This window comes from Gobio gobio (genome assembly GCF_949357685.1).
Source record: "Gobio gobio genome assembly, chromosome: 13".
Classification (NCBI taxonomy): domain Eukaryota; kingdom Metazoa; phylum Chordata; class Actinopteri; order Cypriniformes; family Gobionidae; genus Gobio; species Gobio gobio.
Window position 1 is genome coordinate 22768031 of NC_137106.1, and position 25050 is coordinate 22793080.

Here is a 25050-nt window from a genome sequence, read left to right on the forward strand (position 1 = left end):
AATCAAAGCTTATGATGAGATACAAAACGATGCAAAGCTCTTGCTCGCAACAAACACTGAGCGAAAAAACCCAGCCATCTGCAGAGGGAGTGGAAGTCCCAGGGGTAGCCGCTACAGATTTGTGAGCAGTATGAAAAATACACTGGCAGGCGGGATATGATATTCCACTGCTGGTGAGGGTAGGGAGCAAGGTCTAGTGGAGGGAAATCCACAGGAAGGGTTTTGGTGACAGTAAAGGAGACACAACGCGTATAGACCTGAGGTATGAGACGATCGGATGTTTAGGTTGTGCTGGAAGTGGGTTGCTGGCGGATCCAGGTATGCACCTGCCTGCCCTGCTCTCAGTCTAGTAGATTATTCACACATACAGTATGTGACTGGAATGGAAACTCACATTCAGAGTACTAGAGAACATTGAAAGGAAATGGAGAAAGTGCTCGCATGCACACACACAGACACAGAAGTCCAATTCATTTTAGCGACTCTGTCATTTCAGTGAAGCAGTTCAAAAAAACTACTGTGATTTCCTCATCGTTTTGTAGACAAATAAGTACATATTGAGATGGTCAATATTCAATCTTCAAGTCTCAGTCCTTTACCTGGATTCAACTTAATCAGGTCTGGACTCAGACTCAAATGAGTTATAACAGTGAATTAATGTTCATATTTAGTGTTCTATGATTGTTGCCTGGCTCATTAGAGAGGACTTGATTTGGACTGATAAGGAACATTACAACAATCTAGTGAGGACCTACAGTGCAACACTAGCAAGAAAGACATACAGTATAAATTGCATAGTAAGGCATTTACAGCCACTCAGAACACATTGGCAACTGCCTAGCCATACCTTAGCAACCACTCTAGCATTGAAGAACATACACCATTTGCAAGCATTGGGTTGGTAGTATAGTGAGGACAAGAAAAACGCACATTTTATTTAGAAAATGTAATAGAAAATGTAACACTAGAACACATGGGTCCTGGAGGGCCACTGTCCTGCAGAGTGTAGCTCCAACCAGCTCTAAAACACCTGCCTGGAACACGGGTATTTTCAAAATTGCAGCCTTTTCTATGTGGTTTAGCCATTCATCCACACGCAAACGCAGTATCTGGACACTGAAACCAAACTTTTTTGAAAACTGCCAGGATGAACATTTTTAGAAACTCCGGTTGCAGTGGTGTCATGTGTTGAATCGTCACTCGCAGTGATTTCCTCATCGTTTTGTAGACAAATAAGTACATATTGTAAGTACATTAATAAGTACATATTTTTTCCATCCTCCATTTTTTTTAAACAGAGGGAAAAACTCAGTTTATAAAAATACCCGTGTACATGTAGGCCTAAACTGTAGCTTCGCCATGGCAGTAGTTGACATGAAAGTGAAACTGACCATATAGAGATGGATAACTATAGAAAAGTTTACAGTGGCTATTGTGATAAATGTGATCCATTCTAAAACTGCACCATGATTGTGACACATTTCACAATGACACATAACTAGAAACATTTCTGTTCATGTACTTGCATAGAGTTTCAGGTCCAAGAGCGATACAACACAACTCCAACCCACATCCATAAAGTGCATGTGTTCTTACCCTCACACACGGGGCAGCACTCTCCGGGAACGGTGACAGGATTGAGGCAGCTGTGGCCGCAGGCAGCCGCCACACAGCGGGCGTCTCCACTCACACACTGGCAGAAGGTGCAGTCATCCTCACGCCAATGGTCTCCGTGAGCCAAAATATGCCCATTCACATAGCAGCCGGCTAAATTGAGTACAGGGTAGATGGGATCTATACGGAAGAAGTTAAGAGAACAGAAAGACATTGAATGATATCTGCCACACATCAGTACTGACATCCTGTATAGTGCACCCTTAAGCTGTTTCAGAACATGGCAGATGTAGGACATAGCAGATGGTTCCTGACCACCGTTTGGTTGGTTTGTTGCTGGTTCAAGATGGTCTACAAGCTTGCACCAACTAATAACCAGCTTGGACCAGCAAATTACCAATTTAGATCATCTAATGACTAACTCGAACCATCTAATGACCAGCTTGGACTAATATGGATCAACTAATTACCAGGCTGGACTAGCTAATACCCAGCATAGACTAGCTAATGACCAGATTTCTAATGTGACCGCAGCTTAAGACAGTGGTTCTCAACTAGGGGGGCTCAGCAAACATCCAAGGGGGCCCCAAAATGACTTAAAATAAAGTGAAACAAGCATTAAAATAAGCTAAAACAACAAAAAAAGGTATTTATTTTAGATTCACTCTGCCTAATTGTAAAAGTGTGATTTCTAGACCTAAAAAAGTAACGTAAATTAATAAAAACTCCACGGCCATTTTATTTATGCCAAAATCTAAAATATTTTATTAGACAGAAATTGTGAGTTCTAAATATTTTTTTAAAATCCTTGTACATCATGAACAACTAGAAATGTCATGAAGCCTTTGAATTTTGTTGTGGACAATGGGGACCCTTGAAGTCAAAATGGTTAATGATTAAGTTGTTTATTCAAATTTGTCTCCTTCATTAGCCACGGCTGCCTAGGAGTTCGCATATGGATTCATACAGGCTTATATTTACTGTGAGCCGTCTAACTTCAGTTGGCCGATTTCATTACAATTCATCGCAGTAAAACTCTCAAGAGGAAAGCTACAGGGGACTGGGGAGTTTCGCTTTAATTAACTACATTACAGCAAAATCATTCGCAAACTAATTTCAACATGACCACAATCTGATAAATATAACATGAGCAGAAAATGTTGCAAGGTAATTCCAAGCCGTAATGTATTGGACAACAGAACCTACCCACAAGAGAAGCATAGCAATCGAAATTACATGCTCCCTGGCAGCCTATTACAGGTTGTCTACAAAATAAAACAATGAACAGTTTCCCTGAACTAATTAGCTCTGGATGCTCATTGAATTGGTAGAATACAAGCACACAAAGAATTTATCCCACAAATTTAACGTCCAATCGTCAGAATCTTCCCCATCAAATAATGTAAAAATGCACAATATCTTCAGAGAAGTTAAAAAACTAGTCATGTCATAATTGCTTTAGAATCTAGTTTTGAACCTGGATGACATAGTTCATTAAAATTCATAAAAATCTCCTCAATTATAGGCAGAGCATCAACAGCAAATGCAAAACAGGCCCTTAGGCACAAGGCAAATGCTAAAGACAGCTTGTATCATTTGGAGAAAGGTGCACATATATGCCTGCTTACACTCTTATCAAACAGTATATGAAGAACAGGAATATTTTCTTGTATATGAGGTTTCCTGAGCTAATGCAAGGGCCATCTAACCTTCACAGACCGGACAACACTCTCCGTCAGGGACGTAGTAGCGCTCGCAGTGAAGGACGCCACACTGGGCCGTAAAACACACGGAAACTCCACCCTGACAGCGGCAGAAACGACAGGCGTCCATCCTGAACATGTCCCCATCATGGTACTCTACTCCGTTGAAAGTGCAGGCCGGCTTTGTCTCTGCAAAACACAGTAATCAGGGCGCAGTGCATTAGAGGTTGTCGCGTATATGACTGACAGAACAACAAAACAAACAATGTCTTGATGACAGGGCTAAGAAGAATAGTTAGTTATGGGTTACGCAGGGACCTAAACGTTGTGCATTTGTGACCGAGAGAGCTTTTAGCAGCCATGGCAACCTCTAGATACCAAATTCCCCTTTCAGCTCATGCATTACAATACCTACAATTGTTGGAATGGTCCTTTTTATGCTGCAAAATGAAGTCTCTTTACATATATTTACACTTTGATGACTTAAGTTTATGTCGGATTTGAATATATTTGATAAAATAACTATGGTGGCTGTGAAAGAGTACTCCAATCAAAGAATTATCACTGAACTGCTAAAATTCCTGTTCTTATTCAATATCTTTGTCTTGACTAAAAATTATAATTATTAAATTGTGACTAATATCTCGTAGTTAACACCAGTTGACACTGTGGCAAACAAGGCGGGGGCGAGAGCAGTGGGAATGGAACGAGTTGTTGTTTTATTGTTGTTTATATGTCAGCTGTCCGTGAGGGGCTGCCGCTTTACTTTAGTTTATTTTGTGTTAATTTAATTGTCTATTTTGTGAATCAGTTGCGTTGATCGTTTGCCGGTTCGCACTTCCATCTTCCCTGAACTATGAACATTGTTACAAACACATTCAGTTCCTTTTACAAGAAAGAAAATTAAATAATACCTCTAGAATACAACAGAAATGCAAACACAAAAGTCAATGCAAATCTATAATAAACAGTGTTGGTGTAACGCATTACAAGTAATCAGTGATCAGATTACTTTTTTCAAGTAACTAGTAAAGTACTCCATTACTTTTAAATTTACAAAAAAAAATTCTGAGTACATTTTTTTTTTTAAATAAGCAACACAAGTTACAATTAGTGCAGAGGTGTTGTGTGCACTGTGTGAACATGATGTTATTGTAGTTCTAGACTAAATGTGAACGTTCATTTACTCATTTCACTTGCACAAAAATAGATTCAGTATTCCTCAAAATGAGTAAAAACAGCAAACGCCTTAGTTACGTATGTAACCCTCGTTCCCTGAAGGAGGGAACGGAGACGTTACGTCAATGACTGACGTAATGAGATCCCCTTACGTCAGACATCTATGTAACGTTAAAAGTTTTAGTAAAGAGAAAATGTATAATTTAATTATTATAAATATTGTGTAAATACACTCGCAGCACGCGCGTCATCATTCCCCACAATCGCGCTACATTACCACTATACTTCCGCTAAACAGTATCTATGTTTACCCAGCCACAATTATATCAGTTCTGAGAACTTCAGAAATGTGAAAAGTGTCCATTAAATAGTTGTAAGTATTTTTTTTTTTTAAATAATAACAATATTAGTAATGCAATATTGTAATCCATTACTTTTAAACGAATGAGGCATTTATCTAGCGCTTTACTCTGTACTAATGTATACCCAAAGCACTTTACAATCATATCAAGGGGTCTTCCCTCAACCACCACCAGTGTGCACATCCTGTGCACATTATTAGTAAGGAGAAGTAACTTTCCCCAACACTGTTAATAAATAGTAACCTTAGGTAATAATCTGATATTTTGCTTGTTGAGCTTTGATGATGATTAAATTGTATCATAGAACTACTGGAAATTACATCACTTTTGCTAAACATCCCATGCGAGTTTGATATATAAATAAAGTACCCATAAAGTGTGTTTTTTCCAAGCGGCAACCTCCCGCAGTTTCTCTTATAGCCAATACGAAAGTGACTTAAACTGCAATTCATCGACTGGCCACTAGGGACAGGTTCCAGAAGGGAGCAGAATCTCATTGAGTCCCATGTTAAAATGCCCGACTTTACAGCAGAAAAACACATGTTTACAGCACGGTACAAATTGTGGTTTTGGTCTATACGGCTAATTTTGCCCTTCATGACAACTGTGAGGGGGGTGAATTTTTTTATAACTCATTCGTTTACATTATATAAAGCTTTAAAGTCCTGCATAATTAAGGGTGTGGCCACTTTGAGTGACAGGTGGATAGCCATTTATCTGCTGTCTGTTAGTCATCGCGTCACCTCAGCTCCACTCACGTCCCACCTCTTTGCCCATTTTCTATTATCCGGGAGTGATGCGCGCTGACGCGCTGACAAGATGGCAACGGCCAGCTCGTCCCTACTTTGCGCTTCAAAACGGCTCTTCAGAATCCTATGGGTGACGTCACGGACACTACGTCCATATTTTTTTACAGTCTTAGGGGTTTTTCAAACAAGGTAAAGAAGCGCATTTTTGAATCAGTCTTTCTTGTGAATATATTTTTAGTCTTTAAATTAGATGAACATCTTGTTTTGAACAATATTGGAAAGTGTTATTTGTGTAAGTAATATTTGATTAATTTAATAACTAATCTTAATGTTTTTTTTTTTTCAAACAGTAACATAGTTATTCTTAGGTTATAACACCAAAACATGTTTGATTCAGGAAACGTGTGCCACTTCCTCTCCTTGTGCTTATGTTTAATCATGCCATCCCGTCCTTGAAGACACGTCTGATCACAACATATTTGACGGACATGAGACGTCTAAAGGATCCCTCAGCCTATGACAAACAGAGGCCTTGGAACATTCCATACAAACCTTTCAAAAGAAAGAGTGACCGAATATCAAAGCAATCCATTAACGGCGGAATTCTTAGAAACCACGGAGCCAAAAAAAAGCACCCAAAGCCAAGTGGGAACTGATCTCTGCATGCTTGACTGTTGAAATATCAGCCAAATATGGTGCACAGGGTTTTTAATTTCAGTGAATAATTTTGTCAATCAGTAGAGGCTCAACGAATTACCCAATAATCTGGTGTGCCAACCCTGTGAGGTTGTCACACTAGACAGGCTTTACAGAGGACTGTGCGAATTTGCTCAGTTTTCTAATCAAAGCATTTTTTGTTCTGTCTGCCTGGGTCTATCGCTCTCTTCTGGGTGACTGCTATCACTGCTGAGAGTGGCAACTAATTGGAAGGAACTGCTTAAAAATCAATGTATAAAAAAACTAAAAGAATTTTTTAAAAAAGTAATAAAAGAAATAACCCCCTGCCATTAGACAGCAGTAAAGGAATTGAATGCTAAAAGGAGTCGTACAGTTGGAGTACAGATGTCTGTTAAAGGACAGTTCTCTATGGGTGAACTATGTCAAGTGTCTTGCGTTAACAGGTGTCATCTGTGTTGTATGATCATAATGATACAGTATGCCAGAAGGATAAGCAGAAGATTCAGAGCTGAAATAGTGGATGTTATAGGTTTAAATCTGTATCACACACTTTTCAGAAATACAAGGCACTGGATGTGTGCTATCTGGGCAATTAGCTGAGGAATAGTAGGTTATCAAGAGGTCATTAGCTTTTAGTGTGAAATACAAGATGAGAGATTACAACAGATTTGCAAAGATTTCTTTTTAATCTGTTTATGTAAATGAACCTGTTACAAAAATAATTAACTTGAGTCTTTGCAAATGATGAATCGGTTAAAAAATGTATGTACTAGTTGTTTTTGATGTACCAGTTGTGTTGAGCCCTTTTGTAAGGTGCATATGTTAAAAAAAGATTCAGCAATTATTTTGAATCCTTGTGAGTGGTGAATCGGATCAAAAAATTATGAATGATTCTTTTGGATTTTTCTGAACAGTTAACTGGCTCAAAAAACGATCCAACAATTTTTTATGCAAATGGTGAATTGGTTCCGAAATGATTCACTGAACAGAGATTTGTTTGACTCATCAAGTCTTTTAATTGCTTTCAAATTTAGTGGACATTTATTTGTTCAACTTCAATACTAATTGGGGGTTCTCATTCATTTGTGGCAAATTAATACTTGCTGAATTAAATATTCAAAAAGATTTTGCTTCATTAAACAGCTTTGGTACAGTTAGCTACTTTGTAGTGTAGGCTACTTTCTTAAGGTTACAGCACCGCACTGTAATTTAAAACGATAGTTCACCTCAAAATGACAATTCTGTCAAGAAAGAAAAGCCCAAATAGGTTTGGAACAACATGAGGGTGAGTAATGATGACAAACTTAAAAGAATGAAAGGATTTTTGGGTAAACTACCCCTTTAAGTACTTATAGCTTGTAGATCAGGAAGCTATGCAGTTTAAAAGTAGTCCCCTTTACTATCAATTCCCTAACCAGTTCTCTACACTAACCAATTCTACCCATATCCTGCAAATTCCCTTTCCCTCAACCCATATTATTCTTAACATTATTCATAACTCAATTAAACATCCTATCCTGTCCATTCCCTACCCTATTTTCCCTATCCTACCTATCCCCTACCTAATTACCTATTTACAAACAGTAACATTAACAAAATCTGAAAACTGAAGTTCACATTAATATAATCTATGCGTGCACTAAAGGTAAACAGGATTGGCTTGATCTCCGCAACGAAGGGGCTCACGCTTGAGACTCAACTCAAGCTCTAAATCACCCCTCTGGACCTAATTATGGAAATAAATATGGAGTTGGGGTGGTGAAAAGAGTGAAACTGCCGCATATATATACTTTGCTTTGCATTGTGATTTCAAGGGAATATGAACACGCTCCCACTCATTTTGTGAGAAGTTCCATTTGTAACTCCATTCTGGAATGTAGCATCTTGTGTTTTATGCTACTAACTGTAATAAACATTTATCATTTATCTTAATGACTAATGACCAAATGCTTCTAATGTGCTTCATCCCACTGGCGCAGTGGTGTGACCACAACCAGGTGACGCAGTGGCTGAGGTAAATAATTAGTGGAGGTGTGAGTAATCGCTACGTCAGCATCTTGACCTTCCCAGATGTTCAGTGCAATTGCCTCACCCAAATGGATCTAATTCTAAAAAAAATGACACAAGTGGCCACATCTCAGATTCAGTGTCTTTTAGAGGTGACTAGGACATGATAAGTGCAAAGTATATCCCGTTTCTCTGTTTTGTCTCATTGAATGTCAGTGTTTATGTAAAACCACTACTTTCAACTCCTGCTGCATCTCATTAGTTTTAAAGATAAAACCTGACTCAAGCCCTCTGGATGTAACACAAGATTTGTAGGAGAACAGATAGCATGCTCTCCTGCATTTGTTTTGCTGGCTGTTATGACCTCACCAAAGGAAAAAAAAAAACCTGCAGAGAAATTTCAAAAGGGAGAATGTGGCTTTCCTGACGCATTTCCGTTTTTGAAGGACAAGCCATAAGTGCCGGTTTGTAAACAGCTGGCTGAGGCTCATGGAGAGCTGGTGTCTGCTCTAGGGCTTATCCCTCTCTCACCACAGTAGGACAAGCTGGTTGTTGAACAAATATGCTAAGTTTGTCAGGCTTGAGCTGGTGGCTCCATTTCTCAGCCCACTGGCTGCCTTGATTTGGGACTTTACCCATCACAAAGGATTATACAACTAGAGCAAATTCCTTCATAGTTTTATGGAAAAGTTTTTGATTTGGACTTATTCCGGAATCCTCTGGCATTAGGGATTGGGTGTTGTGTAGGGAGAACAAACTTGAAATGAATTCTGTTTAATATTTGGAAGTTCATCCCAGAGCTGTAATCCTCTAAAGACTCTGTCAGGGAAGAAAATGCTGAATCAAAGTCATGGTCCACTTTTTGAAAGAACTTTAAAGATTCTCGCATGGAATGTCCCTCATTTCTGCATGTTCTTCACTGCCGAACAGCTAAACTGTTAGTTGGAGAGATGTTCAGACAAAGCAGAACGATGCAGGAGTTGTATTAGCCCAAGAAATGCTGGATTACTAAAAAGTTAAGGAGTTTAGTACCATTTCATTCTAAAAAAATATGTTCTATATGGCACCAAAAATGGTTCTTGGCTCGTAATCATAGGGGAACCTTTTTTAGTGCTATATAGCATCAATTTTGGTGCTTCAGTGGTGCTTCAGCAGTTCTTCAGAGGTGCTATATAGCACCTTAGTCAAAGAACCAGTGAAGAACCGCTGAAGAACCACTGAAGCACCACTGAAGCACCAAAATAGCAATGTTGATCGCTGACTGCAGCAGATTTAATTAAATTTGACAGAAAAACCCCGGAAAAAACACCTTTTAAACCGACCATACAATTGCAGCCGTCTCGAGTGACAGTATTTTGGTCATAGAGTGTCAAAGGTGTATCAGTATTTCTCTCTCTGCAATCTGCTTGTTAGATTATAGGAACTACAAAAAAAAACCAACAACGATTTGACCGTTTCTTGTATTCTAGCCTTAGCGCATTTTACACTAGCCTATTTCACTTCTAGCCGTGAAGGAATCTTTGTATGGTGGGAGCACAAAATTACACAGAAACTTCTATTTATTTCCATTTCCAATTGTTCAAAAAGTATAATAAAAATAAAATTTGCATACACAACATTGGCGTAACTTTGTTTTAAAAATCATGTTTGATGTGATAGTTTTATCTACTATAATACATAATGTTGTTAGTCCCGAGATTCTTCATGTTAGTGAATAAATACAATGATCCGCAATTAGTGTTTGTCAGTTCTAATGGTCTGGTGGTAGAATGCAAGAGGTTCTGGGTTCTAAACTGCCCTTGAATCATTTATTTATTCATTTTTTCTCATTAAAACCAAAGATTTTCATCAGTAATATATATCAAGTGCACGAGACACGTTTCTGTGAATTTTGTTTTGTGATTTCAATAGAACAAATAGAAAGTCTCAGCAACGATTAGCGATAGATTGAAACACTCGTTTGTGCACGAGCCACCGCCACTGATAACAGCAGAAATGAGCACTCAGCATGATTTCAAAAACAACTCATTCCAGCGCCTCTTATTTAACTCTGCTAGTCAACTAGATATGTTTAATTTGTATTAGATACATTTGTACCACAAGATATTTCAAAAAGTGGTGGGGACAATATCGACTCTGGCAAAAATATTACACCTATGATACACAAAGACTTGAATACTCTGATGTACATGTTCTAAATTGCTGAGTTAAAAAACATTAAATAATGGAAGTAATACTATAGTAATACCAATTATCAAGTAGTTCTGCTAGATAAATTATGTATAAAAAATATTAAGAAATATATAAAAAAATATTTGATTAATTTTCTGCCAAGTCATGTGGTACAACCAACGTGCACAAATATCCAGGGAAAACACTGTTTTTACGATTGAACCAAATGCTTGCAGAATGTAGTATAAATTTACCATGTTTACTTTTTTTATTCCCTAGATGTTCCACCAGATATCAGTGCAGAACATGCAAATAAAATCTGTGGATTCTTTATGGATCATATTTTAAAAATGTAAAGCATTGTATACAAGAATCATCTAATATAAAATCTTCCGGAGAGCAGATTCTTGCTCTCGTCTTGAAACACCACACCTCAGTGTAAATTAGTTGAAGAGATCGGTAACCATGGAAACACTACCCTGAGACGCCAAAGCCTAGTTTTCTCTGCCTCAAGACCGATTCAACAGGTCCCTTTCCCTCCGAGGCCTTGAGGCCAACAGTTGTTAACTGGCCCCACCTGAATTGTTAAAGTGCATGATGGCACTAGCAGGGTCTGGACGGAATGAGGTAAGTGACAGAAGTCAACTATGTAATCTATATGACTGCCCAACCTTTCACACATCTGTATGGATACAAATTAAGAATGGCTACTATGTGTTCTCATATGACTTTCTGAAAATAGAGATATAGAATCTCTCACACACACACACACACACACACATGTTTGTTTTTGTGAAATGTGAGGACTTTCCATAGGCGTAATGGTTTTTATACCGTACAAACCGTATTTTCTATCCCCTTACACTGCCCCTGCCCCTAAACCTAACCCTCACAGGAGACTGTGCAATTTACTTTCTGTGAAAAAAAACTTGTTCTGTGTGATTTATAAGCATTTTGAAAAGTGAGGACATGGGGAACGTCCTCATATTTCACCCTCTTTTTGTAATACCTGTGTCATACCCATGTCATTATACACATTTGTGTCCTGATATTTCACAAAAACATGCCCACACACACACACAGTCTTTCTTATTACACAAAGGCCATCTGAAACAGGAGCAAAAAGAACCCATTTATATTTAACTCTAAGAGTTTGATAGGATTGTGAAGAGGCAATAAGGCCTAATGAAATTCTCCTTGTGGAAATTAAAACACCTCCATATCTCACAGTTTGCAAACAGAGCTTCGAAGTGCAACCTAAAATAACAACGTCTATTATTGTTCTAAAGCTGCTAACCTTAACGTGGAGAATTTACATAATCTCCCACCTCCAGTCGCAAACTTATACTAGATTCCTCCCGCTTGAGGTCATGGTTAAACACGGACCGGTGTGCCCTAAATGTTACGTAGCAGAAGAATCCCAGCCGGTCTTTCAACGCCAAGCGAGGCGCCACACACTGAGTCTCGTCAGGTCTTTAAAGGAGCCGTAGTGTATACTTGAGCAGCATTTTATATTTCCCCCTGAAGCCCACTTATATTTTTAGTTAAGGTTTCATGCACCAAAAACAGCTATAATTTAGTTTTATATGGCCATTTTCCTCCTCCTTTCTGACCTTTAGAATTAAAAGTGCTTTGGAATTCTACACATAAATTGTTCCTAATACATGATAGATATTGAAATGGGTGTCTTGAGCAATTGTGCCGTCTCTGCAAACATCAAAACAAGGGTCAAGAGGGCAGACTAAGCTTTTTGGCCAGAAAACTAGCCAATCAGAAATGTGTTTTGGGATTGCTGACCAATCTTTGGATGCTGAAATCTTTTGGTATGACATGTCTGTGGAGGGTTTTGGGTAAAGGGTGTGTGGTTGGAAAGCTAACAAAACGGCTGTACTTTTAAACAAGTTGTTTTTGCAACTGTACATTTAAGATTTCTTTATGCAAATTATCTCTGTCTGTTATTAATGGTTAACCACTTTGCATGTGAAATGAGACCTAGTTTGCAATGCGACACATTCAGAGGCCAAATTGCTGAATACTGAGTAAGGGTTAGCATGTGAATTTGTAAATATGCAAATGCTTCTGGCGTCAGCACCATTGATAATTTCAATGATCCACTGCAGCTAATAGTTTCGGTAAAAGATACAAGCAGGAGATTTGCATCATACTTAGAGAGTATGGACCCGTTTGAAATATATGTGCAGAGTAGCTAACTAAAAACAATGATAGTATTACAGTAATTTAGCTGTTTTCAAAATAGTGTAACTTTAGTAATAAGCTACTTTTTCCAAACAAGAAGCAATGTAAGGTTACACATTTTTTTTTGCGCGTGTATAGCCTTGCAACTGAGCGGGCTTAGGTAAAAATCAAACATTTGCAACGTCTGACCCAATCCCATGAGAAAACGCAACTATTTTAAGGTGGTGATTTTGTATGAATTCATACAATATATGATTCATACTGAAACTTAAAATTTTTAGAAAAGCATAAGCTTGAAGGTCTACCCCTAAGCCTAACCGTCAAAGGAAGTAAGAAGTTAGTATTGGATATAGGAAACAGATGAATGAGTTTGTACAAATTAATACGAATTAGCCACTAATATAACATAAAAAAGTTAAGAGTTGTCATGAGACTGTAGTGCTGGAAGGCCTGATTCATTTTAGTGAATGAGTTTGTTTGGATTGTTAAAAACAAACTAGTTTAAAAGGCAATTCACTTATCCATTCAATAGTTTTTTGTTTACTTGTAGAAGCTTGTAGCATAGCTACTTTTCATAGCCTAACTGCAGTTGAACTACTATAAAGTAGCTTGTCGCTTAGCGAACTACCGTTTAAAGAACCCCTTTAAAAACATACTGTCCATATTCTGTTGTGAAAGATCTAAGGTGCGACCAACATCACGTACTGTCTAACTACATTTGATAAGGAACAAAGTTTGCAACAGGCTAAAATTATGTTCTATATAGTATAAATGTATGTAGCATAAATGAGTATGTGTCACATCGTCCGGAGTGACTGCAGTTATGCCCGATGAGTGGTCAAAAAAAGCATTGGTTTTCCGCATAAATGACACACAAAACCCATCTAAAATTAGAAAAGAGCTTTGCGATTGACTGTACAAATAGTTTTGACAAGAAATATGTGGTATATTTTTACAGACTGCTAAAAGCTACAGAAAAGAGAAGCAAATAGATCGCTGAAATTCACAGAAACAACTGGACTCCAGGCAGTGATGGATTTGCAGTTATCATTTTGTGTCAATATTTTGGGTAAAATCATATCCTATATATTGTATTGTTATATATTGTATTGACAACTCATCAATTCAATGTTTACCATTTTATATTCTGCATAACTGGATGTTTTTAAATAAACACTGACAAAAACTATACAAGTTTTAGGGCTGGACGAGTCGATATGACGATATACCATTGATATAAGTGATCACCCGGATTTAGACCTGTATTGTATTTATATAAAGCTTTCACAGGCAAATTTGCTTTACGTATTTCCCTGGCATCAAAATCAGGCACATTTGTCAGGAAACACGATTCCTGGATGCATGTCCATATCTATGGATCACTAGATATTTGGTAAGTTGTAAGGAACACTATCGAGTACAATCTTTAGTTTAAACTGATAGAATTGTTCATTTTACTCTGGTTTTCGCAGTTTTCCCTATCAAATCCAGTCATGCTGCAGGCTCTTTTGCCACTCAGTCCGGCTGAGAGGACGTGTCCTGGCAGGAAAGTGTCAAACAAAAAAATGTTTTACATGCTAGGTAACTAAGTAAGCATATTCTGATGCAAGGCTAGTCTCACACTAAGAAAAGTTAAGAAAACTATCTGAACCTCGAAGGAAAAATAGAATTTAAAGGCTGAGGAGATTGCAGTTATTATCCTCTCAGATGCTTGAGATGTTTTTATTCTGTTTTAGGCAGGAGAACGCCTCTCTAGAAGGACTCAATCCAGCATTTCTTTTTTCTTCCTGTCCTACAGTCCAACAGGAGCTGCCTCCCGGTGTTTTTCAGCCCTCCCTCATGCTGCAGGCTAGCTTGTTTTGGCTGCAGCTGCTGAGAGGCAGACTAAATAATGTGATAACGTGCCGCTCCACAGTTGCGCCTTGTGCTGCCAAGACCCGCCACTGCTCTGGACATGCAAATCACTACAACCGCAAACACCTGCAAATCAAGGCTAAGTTGTCAAGAAACAAAACAAAACAAAAAAAGACAGCGCTTTTGTGTGCATGTTTTCCCATTTTTTATCTGTGGAAGATAGCGACCGCTGTGTTGGAGCAGACATAAATAAGAGGCGAGTATAAAAAGGAGAGAATAGTGCCTACGGGGCCTGTCAATCATCACAGGCTTCATAGCGCACATGTTATGTGAATGGCCCCTCTGTGACTCCTATTCTACCCCTATCTTAAAATCACTTTCCTCTTCCAATGACGCTTTCTCTGAAAAGCGAAAAAGAGACGGCAGTGCTCTTTTATCCTTCTCAATGTTATGTTTACACTAGCAGTTAAACTAAATGTTATGTCACACATACTGGCTGAGCCTATTATAATCTCTCGAAAGAATGAGTAGCTGTTTAAGCATTTTACTTCAGATTGACATGTGTCCTAATCCTTGCTTGTCCTATGAAAGAGTGTGCATTGTTCTTCCGTAGGTCATTTGAGGCAGAACAACATGCTATGTGTACAGAGCTAATCCTAATGTTAACCGCTTAAGCATCGACAGCACAGCCAAGCTTCTCCAGAACACTTTCTCATTGACAAGAAGAGGATTTAAATCAGCGCTCATAACCTTTCTTACATCGCCCTTCTATCCCTAAGTTGAACAGCTAGTGCAAACCGCCAATCAGGCCCTTCTCCATGACAACCGCTCCCTGGGTAAACATTAGCGTAATGATGGGGCTCATAGCAGTGAGGCTGTATGAAAGGGGACTGACAGGTGCGCCAGTTCATGTGTAGAGATGCACAAAGCTAATTATGGGACTAAAAATATCGCTAATGACAAACCAAATCTACCAAGCACAAGCGTGGAGGAGAGGCTCCTGTTTCGCTGCAGTCAAACAACATGTTTGCAAATTCACTTGTTGCTCAACACATTCTAATTTTATGGAGAAAACTGTTGCTGTTGACAATGCGAAAAAAGCTGTACATTTAATGAGTAAACAAACAGTGCCAAACATATATGAATGTCTGTTCATTTAAATATGCAAGTTCTGGAGTAGCACAACAACAACAAAAACCTTATCCTTGAAATTTCTTGGTGTGGTCAAAGTCAGTTCATGCTTTAAAACCTTCGGAAAGGAATTGCGATTAGCTCAGGGTGGGAACATTCTAGATTAGACGCACACATACACCCACTAATCAGACATTCTTCTTATCTACTCTCCGAAAGAGTGACATCACTGTCTGAGAGAGAAATGTGGTGCACAAACACTGTCTGAGAATGCTCACTCCCTTGCCATCCCAAACACAAGTCTTTGGAAGTGTGTGCGGGCACCCTGGAGAGTGAGTGAGAGTGAGTGAGAGACTAGCAGAGAAAGATGGCATTCTGTCTGTCTGACATCTGCTGTTGTTAGAATCATCAAGCCGTGAATTTGTTCAGAAGTGGCATGGATGATCGACTCAAATATTCATCGGAATCTTCAAAACTACTTTTTGTAGATAACGTTTCCTGTATTTGCACTACCCTGCTGGGGAAAGAAAAAACTGATTAAAGGTAGGTTAGAGGATTTCGGAGAAGCTAGCAATAGCAAGCTAGCTTTGAAAGTAGCTCCCACCCTCCATTCAGAGCGCTTTCCAAAGCCATGTCTCCACCAAAATCGTATGTTTGGATACATTTTTTTTTCCTGAGACATGCACAGAAGATTTTCTAATATTTAGATCACTTCTATTATTGATTGCTATCAGGATGTGAAGAGAGTTTCAACTAATTATAAACGTGTTAATGAAAATATTGACTTACACTAGCTTTAAGGTGGTCAAGATGGTTTTAGGAATAATTATAAAGGAAAGACAAAAACTTAAAAGTAGTTTGACGATTTACATTCTATTAAACATTAAAAATGGTGGCTTTAATTATTTGTTATTTTTAATACTTACAGGTACTGTATCTCTACCAGTTCTGGCTTCAATTTCATACTTGGTAAAGAGATTTCATTAAAGAAATATGTTTTAAAAATATTTTGATTATATGTGTATATGTGATACATTTGAGGATTATTTAATTGACAAATTTTACAAATATAATTATAAATGATGTTTAACTTTGATTAATCACAAAAACTGTGCAATTAATTAATAAAAATGTTTAATTAATTAACAGCCCTAAATTAACCCTCTGGTGCTCTTTGTTTAGGGGTTGCATTGGTTGACTTCCCGGTCATAAGTGACCGGGCACATAAAAATTAAACTTCCTCCACCTCAGTAAAACCAATGCAATTTATTTTTCTTCAATAATATTTTTTCTTTTTACTGTTGTATTTTGAGATGATTTGATGGTATTTTTTTATATTTATGCAATAATTATGGTCTATTTTTGCCATTGAAAATGATATATAAAAAATATATATTACAGATTAAAATAGAGACTAGGCCTTCAAAAAATATATATTTTTTTGATGGCAGATTAGCACCATCTTTTGGAATGATTTAAGAAATCATGCAACCATTGGTGTAATCACTAGAAGTCTCTAATGAGAGGCTTGAGAATTCCCTAGTTCTCTTTTGAACACATTTAATGATTTTTTTTTGATGGATTTGAATATATATTAAAAAAATCTCAAAGACTTTTTATTATAAAGTTTTAGATATTTTTTTTGTTAGAAATATTGATTTTTTTCTGTGCATTTGTGTTTTTGCAGATTTCCCATTAATTTCCTATGGAAGAGCACAAGTGGGAGTAATTTTTTTACGACCACGTAGCATGCTCAATTTTTTGTGTGTGTTTACATACCTAATGCTAGAAGTTTCATATCATGCAAGTTTCATATCATTCTGATGAAGCTGTGATTTTTAAAAATTCAAAATGTGGATAGGTTCAGTTTTTCATAGGTGTGTGTGTGTGTGTATAAGTGTGTATAAGTGTGCGTGTGTGAGTGATGTGTCAATATCACACTCTTGATGTTTTAGAGTGTCCCCCCTTTACTGCTGTGTACTTTTTTTCAGCATCGTGGCCGATTTGTAGATTGTACACACAAATATTCGGAGAATTTTTGTGTTTTTGCCGATTTCCCATTCATTTCCTATGGTCGTCATTTATGACTGAAGAAAATGAACGCTACTTTTTTTTTTTTACGACCAATTAGCATGCTCGAATCATGACCCCAATTTTTTTGTGTGTTTACATACCTAATGCTAGAAAAGTCACCAAGTTTCATATCATTCCGATGAAGATATCAAATGGCCGAAGAGCACCAGAGGGTTAAAAAAAACGTGTTATCTTGTTATCTGATGTGCTTTTTCATGTCGGCTTATTATTATGGTTTTTCAATTTACATGTCAGTCATATTGTCTATTTCTGTCTAAAAAGGTGGTTATTTGTCTGAATAAGCTGCAATGTGGTCAAGAGTTTATGCTGACAGTCAAAAGTCTGGCTACACAAGACTAATCTAGATCATCTTGGACCAGCTAATGGCCAGTTTGGAACAGCAGAGTTTCCAGCAGGGTAAAGTCCATGAGGTGCCAATGTGACAAAACCTATAGGGAAAAACTTCAAATAAACACAATATAAGCTGAATTTAATAAGACTCGAATCCTCATTAAGGAATGCCGCATTGAATAAATCTTATCACACATTACAGAGAACACAAGTGAAAGACGCCGGCTCCGTTTTCCAATTAAAGATTCATAGAGACAGTTTCCAGCAGCCCAGCAATATGTAAATCAAACGAAAGGAACAGTTCATAAAATGAGAAGTTTTGAAAAATATACCGGCCACTCGTTATCTTTCAGTATAATGAAAGTAAATGAGAACTTGGGCTGTCATGCTTTAAAATATGACTTTTATATTGGAAGTCTTATAAAGTCATACGATAGCTTTGAGGGAAGAAAAAGGCTAGAAAATATAATTATTCACTAAATAACTCTCTTTGGCACGTTCATCCTTGGTGATCATGAGAACGGTATTCATTTGAAAGATTTGTTCATGAATCAGACTCATTTCCCTGATTCAGTGAACTGTCACTTAATAATCAAGATTATCAGTGAATTACAGTCAAAGACTTCAGAATAAGGGTGTCACAATATACGCTGTATTGACTATAATCGTGATATTTAAAAAATGAAATATCATTATCGTGTTAATTAGGGTGCTAGTCCTGAAACGGGAAATGTTACATTAACCTGTTAACTGCTGGCTCCTTTCTGCGTTTTATTGCATTTACATCCCTCAGGGTTTTTAGTCCAAAAGTGTGCTCATTCGGATAAAATCGTATGGATTATCATATATCTACTTACAATATTTTTAGAGAGCAGTATTATGATGTGATGTGAGCATTATGGAACACTAAACTCTCACATGTAATTTGTGTTTCATTCATACTCGACACCGGAGAGGCACACAAAGCCCACAAGTGAGACTCATGGTAGTAATAAAACTTATGGGGCCCTATTTTAATGATCTGAGCTCATGGTCTGAAGCGCATGGCGCAGGTGCATTTAGGCCGTGTCCGAATCCACTTTTGGTAGTTTAATGACAGAAAAAAAAAACGTTGCCGCGGCAGACGTTTTCGGTCGTTTTCAGTTGCCTCAGAATAGCAACGCGCCAATGCTCCTGAACATCAGCCTCGTTTTCAGACCAGCACGCCCATGGGCAAACAGATGGGCTCGAGTGCATTTGCTACAATGTGGCGCTGGACATGAAAAATATCGCAATGCATCGTTGTTGTGAATTCTTTTGGTCACGATAGTGAAAAAATCTGATATCGTGACAATCCTAATTTGAAATATAGCATGTGATTCTTATGGGAATTGTTTGTGTTCCACAGATGAAACAATGGAAAAGAGATTTCAGCATTGGTTGATGTGACCACTTGTGGTTTTCTCTCACCCGTCTGCAGTGCATTCATCTGTTGTGTCAATTTGTTCATGTCATGACAGTCTTGAGAAGGTCACTCATCTAATGACGTCCGTGTGATCTCTTTTGAATATTAATCAGTTTCTGTCCATCCAAGGGGATGAGTTCATTTTCTCTTTCTGCCGCTCCTTCGCGTTCTCCCCCACCCCTCTCATCTGTGGAATATTAGATCAGCCTTTACACTGTACACAGCCACCGGTGGCCAGATGTTCAATTAGCCTGTATTTCTGTTCAGAGCTTTGATGCTCCCCGCGCTGCTCTTCGGCCTCAGCACTTTGTTCTCAAATCAGCCTGCGGCTAATTTCACCACCCGCTGTGAAGACGACACACAACCTGGCACCTCACACCACACCGCTATTTTGTGCTTGCTTGTTTATATACATTCATGCATGGAAGGAAGGTGACTCCCTAAATGACGAATATGGAAAAGCAAGTCCTTGGGTCACACTATCTTTCCCTTTGTTGCTTCATCTTTCATGTATTGTGTGCCCTAGGCCTGGTTATAGGGTGAAGCAGGAAGGATATAAACAACTAGAGGGAAAGTGGGATTGTTTTCATGGGTCCCTTTATTCAAAGAGCCACTCTTGAGCTTTTGTGTTTGGATGGAGCCTTGATTCTGTTGTCTTCCTCTTGGCGGTTGTCTATCCGCGAATATGGAAAAGGCCCAATGTGCGACATACGGCCTGGTGCACGCTGATGTTTTCAGCTTTGATTTGGTGCTGATTTCCTGTGGCTTCCATCCACCTGTCCCCTGCAGTCTCTTCATCTGAGAGAGTTCTCCACCACCTGCACACAGCTCTGCCCACAGCGACTGTGGGGTTAAGCTCTCGCTTTCTGTCCCAACTCTCAGCGCAGGTTTTATTAGTCAGTGAGCACTGTGTAGTGTGTGTGTTTATGTTTTTGTATGGCTGTGCACAAGCGGTACTAGCCAGTGCTTTCCAAAAGTGGAGAATCGCAGATGTCACTTATGAATGGCAATTTTTTTATCAGTTAAACACGTAACGCGTTTTTTTCTGTCATCATTTGGCTAGCGTTACATTATATGATTATGCTCTTATTCAGGCAAATGCTTTTAAACCATTCAAGCAAGACAAGTCAAAAGAGAACACACTATATGACACAGAGATAATACACAAATAGACGTGCCAGTATCGTTGGGGAAAAATAATAAGCTATGATTTTCTAGGGTTTATTAAAGCCATTAAATATAAAAAAGCCCCCCCCCCCACCCCCCAGCAATTAAAATTAAAAGCACGGAATAGCTTTGAACTAAAGGGGAGTAACACAAGTAGTAAAAGTGTGTATTTCCTGTAGCTGTGTATGTTTTGGGGATAATTTTCTGCTGAGGCCGGTCACTATGGCAGCAGCGACAGGGTTCTGCCCACTGGCTAGACGACCTTCCCAATGCACCAACACATAAACACTAATTAAGACACACAGAAAACAGAACCTACCGTTGACACACTCAAGCACATCGCAGCACCTCCCAGGTGTTCCGTCACCACGGGACACAACCTTAGGTGAAGTCCCTGCTGAGCACTGTGGGAAGGTACAGAGGCCAGGCAAACACTCACATCTGAGTAGAAGAGAGAAAGAGAGAGAGAGAGAGAGAGAGAGAGAGAGAGAGAGAGAGAGAGAGAGATGCTAGTGGGGGGCCTGTCATACCTAATACATAACAACAAAACACTCTCTCCTGACACTCTGATGTTATTAACTTTCAGTGCTGAAATAATCCAATCTTAATACGTTGGGACTTGAGAAAAAGTGGTAAAATAGGGAAAATTTGATGTCTAACCTAGACTGACATGTTTAACAGTCTAACTTGGATTGTGAGTGAGAGAAAGGTGTGCCTAACCTGGACTGTATGGGTATAATAGATGTTACTGTGCAACCAGGACTGTGTATGTCAAGACAGGTCTAACATTGTTGATTGTTCATGCAACATTTCAAAACTGTTGATGATAATATACACAAGAAAGCCAAAGGCTTATTTCCATTGTGGTCCTCTATGTTTACAAAAAGGAAGAACAGATCATTAATGGAGAGAAATTACCATTAAATTCAACATCACAATACATCACCTTTAAATGAATGATAAAAAAAGCCTTTCCTTTCTAAAAACACTTTCAACCTTTATCTGCTTTATAGAACAAGGTAAATCGTTCCAGGCTATAGCACTAGCATATAAAAAAAATAATTAATCCCCATTAAACTCTTACATCTACAAGGATAAATATCAGTGCTAGAAGATCATTAGTAGAATGACTATGCACATTTCTCAGTACATAATGCTCTGCCAGGTACCTTGGGACACTTTTATCTATTATTTTAAACGCCAAAAATTACCCTTCGAAAATGAAACATGTAACATTTCACCTGGATTGTGAGGATTATATTATTATTGTGAGCAAAACACAAGTGTAACGGCTTAATCTAGATTGTGAGAATGAGATCTTTTTTTTTCCTTGTTTCAAGAAATATCTGCGTACACACGAGAGCCTGAAAACGGCTCAAAACGATGTAGTATACATGCAGGCCAGTATGTGGCACTGTAATTCTGCCACAGATATACACTAAAAACGGAGAAGAAGAGTTGTGGCTAGAAGGGGTACGGCAACAGTCGGAGGTGAGGTAAAATCTCACAATAAAGTAACAATAAATAAATTTGCTACTTACCAGATGTGTTTTATTAACGCATACACCTACCCCAACCCTAAACATACCCTTACAATAATGCAAATACAGTAATTAAACAACGCAGTATTGATGTGCGCATGCCCAGTGCCCGTAGTTGTATTCCTTCAAGTCTTCCCCGCGCAGGACGTGGTGTGATGACATCACCGTTTCACAAAATATACGGATTGGCTGTACACATGAAACCGTAAGGGTGTCGTTTTCAGATTTATCCACTTTAGGACCCGGTTTCAAAAAATAGCGGTTTCAGTCTCCCAAAACGCCGGATCCGTGTGGACGAAACGCCAATACGATAAAAAATGTATACGTATACAGTGAAACGCGTCTCCGTGTGGACGGGCCCTAAGTTTTACAGTCTAACTTGGACTGTAAGCATTAGATGTGTAACAACTAATTGGGATTGTGAACAGGTGTGACGGTCTAACTGGGACTGTGAGAGTGAGACAGGTGAAACACATTGCCTGAATTGTGTCAAACAGTCTAACTTGGATTGTAAGCATAAGGCAGGTGTAACGTCTTTTCTGGATTGTGAGCACTAGACAGGTGTAACTTCTAACTTCAATTGTCACTAACCCACATTGTGAACACCAGACAGATGTAACAGTCTAACATGGATTGTGAGTGGGAGATGTAACAAAAACCATACCAAAAAGGCCAAACCTGAATTGAGTATGAGACATGCCTCGACTGTGTGTGTGTGAGATAGGTGTAACATCTTACCTGGTAGGGAGGGTGCAGCAGCCATCTGCTGTCAGTCTGACCTGAGTCTCATAGCTGTCTGCCGGACATTGGACAGGCTTCACTGGTGGACATTCTACAGTGCTGCAGTCTACACTGAACACTGAACACAAAACAAGAGATAAAACATTTATCACTCCTCATCAAAGCTTCTAATGAACACACCTCATCAAACTCTCCTCCAAGCATATGATTTACCTGTTATATCTCACCATAGACTTCATCACATACTGTTTACAGTGCAGTAAACAGTGCAGTGCGGTTATCATCTAATGTAGGTTTAATGATACACACATATATATATATATATATAGGAATAGAAGAGAAAAAACAAACATAAAAAGCATTTGCTGCATCCACCAATGACAGTGTCAGAGGCATGTTATTATAACATTTTTATGGCATCCTAAAAATAATGTGCACTGATGAATTGTGCCCAATAAGACCCCCAAAGACGTGTCCTATCTACTAAACTGCCTCTTGAACAGAAACACATATATTTTAGATATTTTCAACAGCCCATGTCTTTAGCATGTCTCAAATGCTTTGGCAAACTTCCAAATCACGAAATCATTCTCTGTAGTGTATAGTGTTATTTTTTATGTTGTGTATTGAAGCCAATCGGCTATCTATGCTCAAGACTGCCATATTGCAGCAAAATATAGCATGACAGAAGAAGATATATTAAAATTAAGATACTATGACAGCATCTTGAGATAACCTGCAAAGAATTCAAATCTATCACTATCAGGTTTCTGCTGTGGATCCCCAAGACTCCACAACAATCCATCTATTACTCTAGCAGGAACATTTTTTTTTTGATGTTGCAGGAAAAGTTGACACGGCTTGTTTTAAAAAATAAATAAAAAATAGCTTATATATTAGAAAGACCATTATAGAGGGATAGTCTCCCACAAATGAAAATAATTCTGTCATCATATCCTCACCCTCATGCAATTCCAAATATGCATGTTGTTTGTTTTTCTCTTAGAATAATCTTTACACAGTTCCTGCCATACAATGATAGTGATCAGGGATGTCAAAAATGGACATGAGGGATATAATTTTGGTTTGTTTTTGTTTTGGCTAAAATATTCCTTTATACCGTGCTGGTGGAGACAGGTTTGTACTGGTTTGGTTGATGTTCACCAGCAAATCACGGGGTATGAAAATGTGATCAAGAAAAGTCACAACACAACTAAATATTGGATTTCTTTACCTGGTTTGCATTCGTAGAGATCACAGCACTCGCCGGGTTTGCCGGAGCTCTTGGATACCAGGATGTTGAGGTGCCCGGGCTGGCAAACTTTCCTAAGACATCCGGCTGGGCTACACACACAGCGGCTGGGCAGGGGGCAACATTCACCTGGTGGAGCGTAGCCCTCGATTAATATGGAGTCCTCAGGGCAGCGTGGAGAAAACTGCACCTCACACCTCGCCTTAGAGCAGTCTGGTCTTTCCTCTACAGAGAAAAAAAGCACAAGTTTTGTCATTTATGATGTTCAGAATAGTTATTATTTTCCTGTGAATGAAAACGGGAAAGTAAATGAAACAGAGTTACTCAAAAGTAACCTTATTAGATACTGCAACATGGTTTAAATTGAATTGTAAGAGTGATTGTTAGATTCTCACTGATGTAAGTGACTTGTGCAATTCAAATCAAAAACCAAAACCAAACCTATTAAAGATAACATCTGTCTCACCACATATTTTAACTCAAAACTCCATGTGGCGATACATATGTGGAGCATTCCTCGCATTAAGATTCCAAAACGAAAACACAAGGTATTTATCTTCATGTTTTTTTTTTGTGACAGGTACCGTTTCACCATGAGACAGACTAGTTTGTCATTTATATGGGCTGTGACACATTGACATGCTGTTTTTCACAAATACGCAAGGGAATATCATCTAAATAACCACATTGTCATGGGTAGGAAAAAAACTTTAACTTGCAAAAGTTTAATTGCCATATGTATGTAGTTAGAGGTTGGTAAAAATCGTTTAATGTGTTTGAAAAAAGTCTCTTTTGTTTAACAAAGCTGCATTTATTTGATCAAAAATACAGTAAAA

General features: G+C 38.4%; 1 protein-coding gene across 1 annotated transcript in view; it reads right to left on the bottom strand.

Annotated features, from left to right (window-relative positions):
• crim1 (cysteine rich transmembrane BMP regulator 1 (chordin-like)) overlaps positions 1-25050 on the bottom strand; it is a 132336-nt gene that overhangs the window by 35496 nt on the left and 71790 nt on the right. Inside the window, exons 3-7 of the mRNA XM_079832987.1 lie at positions 24197-24439; positions 22960-23080; positions 21000-21121; positions 3324-3506; positions 1597-1794 (exon numbers count right to left, since the gene is read on the bottom strand). Of these exons, the coding sequence (XP_079689113.1) occupies positions 1597-1794; positions 3324-3506; positions 21000-21121; positions 22960-23080; positions 24197-24439 (867 nt within the window). The remainder of the gene's footprint in view (positions 1-1596; positions 1795-3323; positions 3507-20999; positions 21122-22959; positions 23081-24196; positions 24440-25050) is intronic.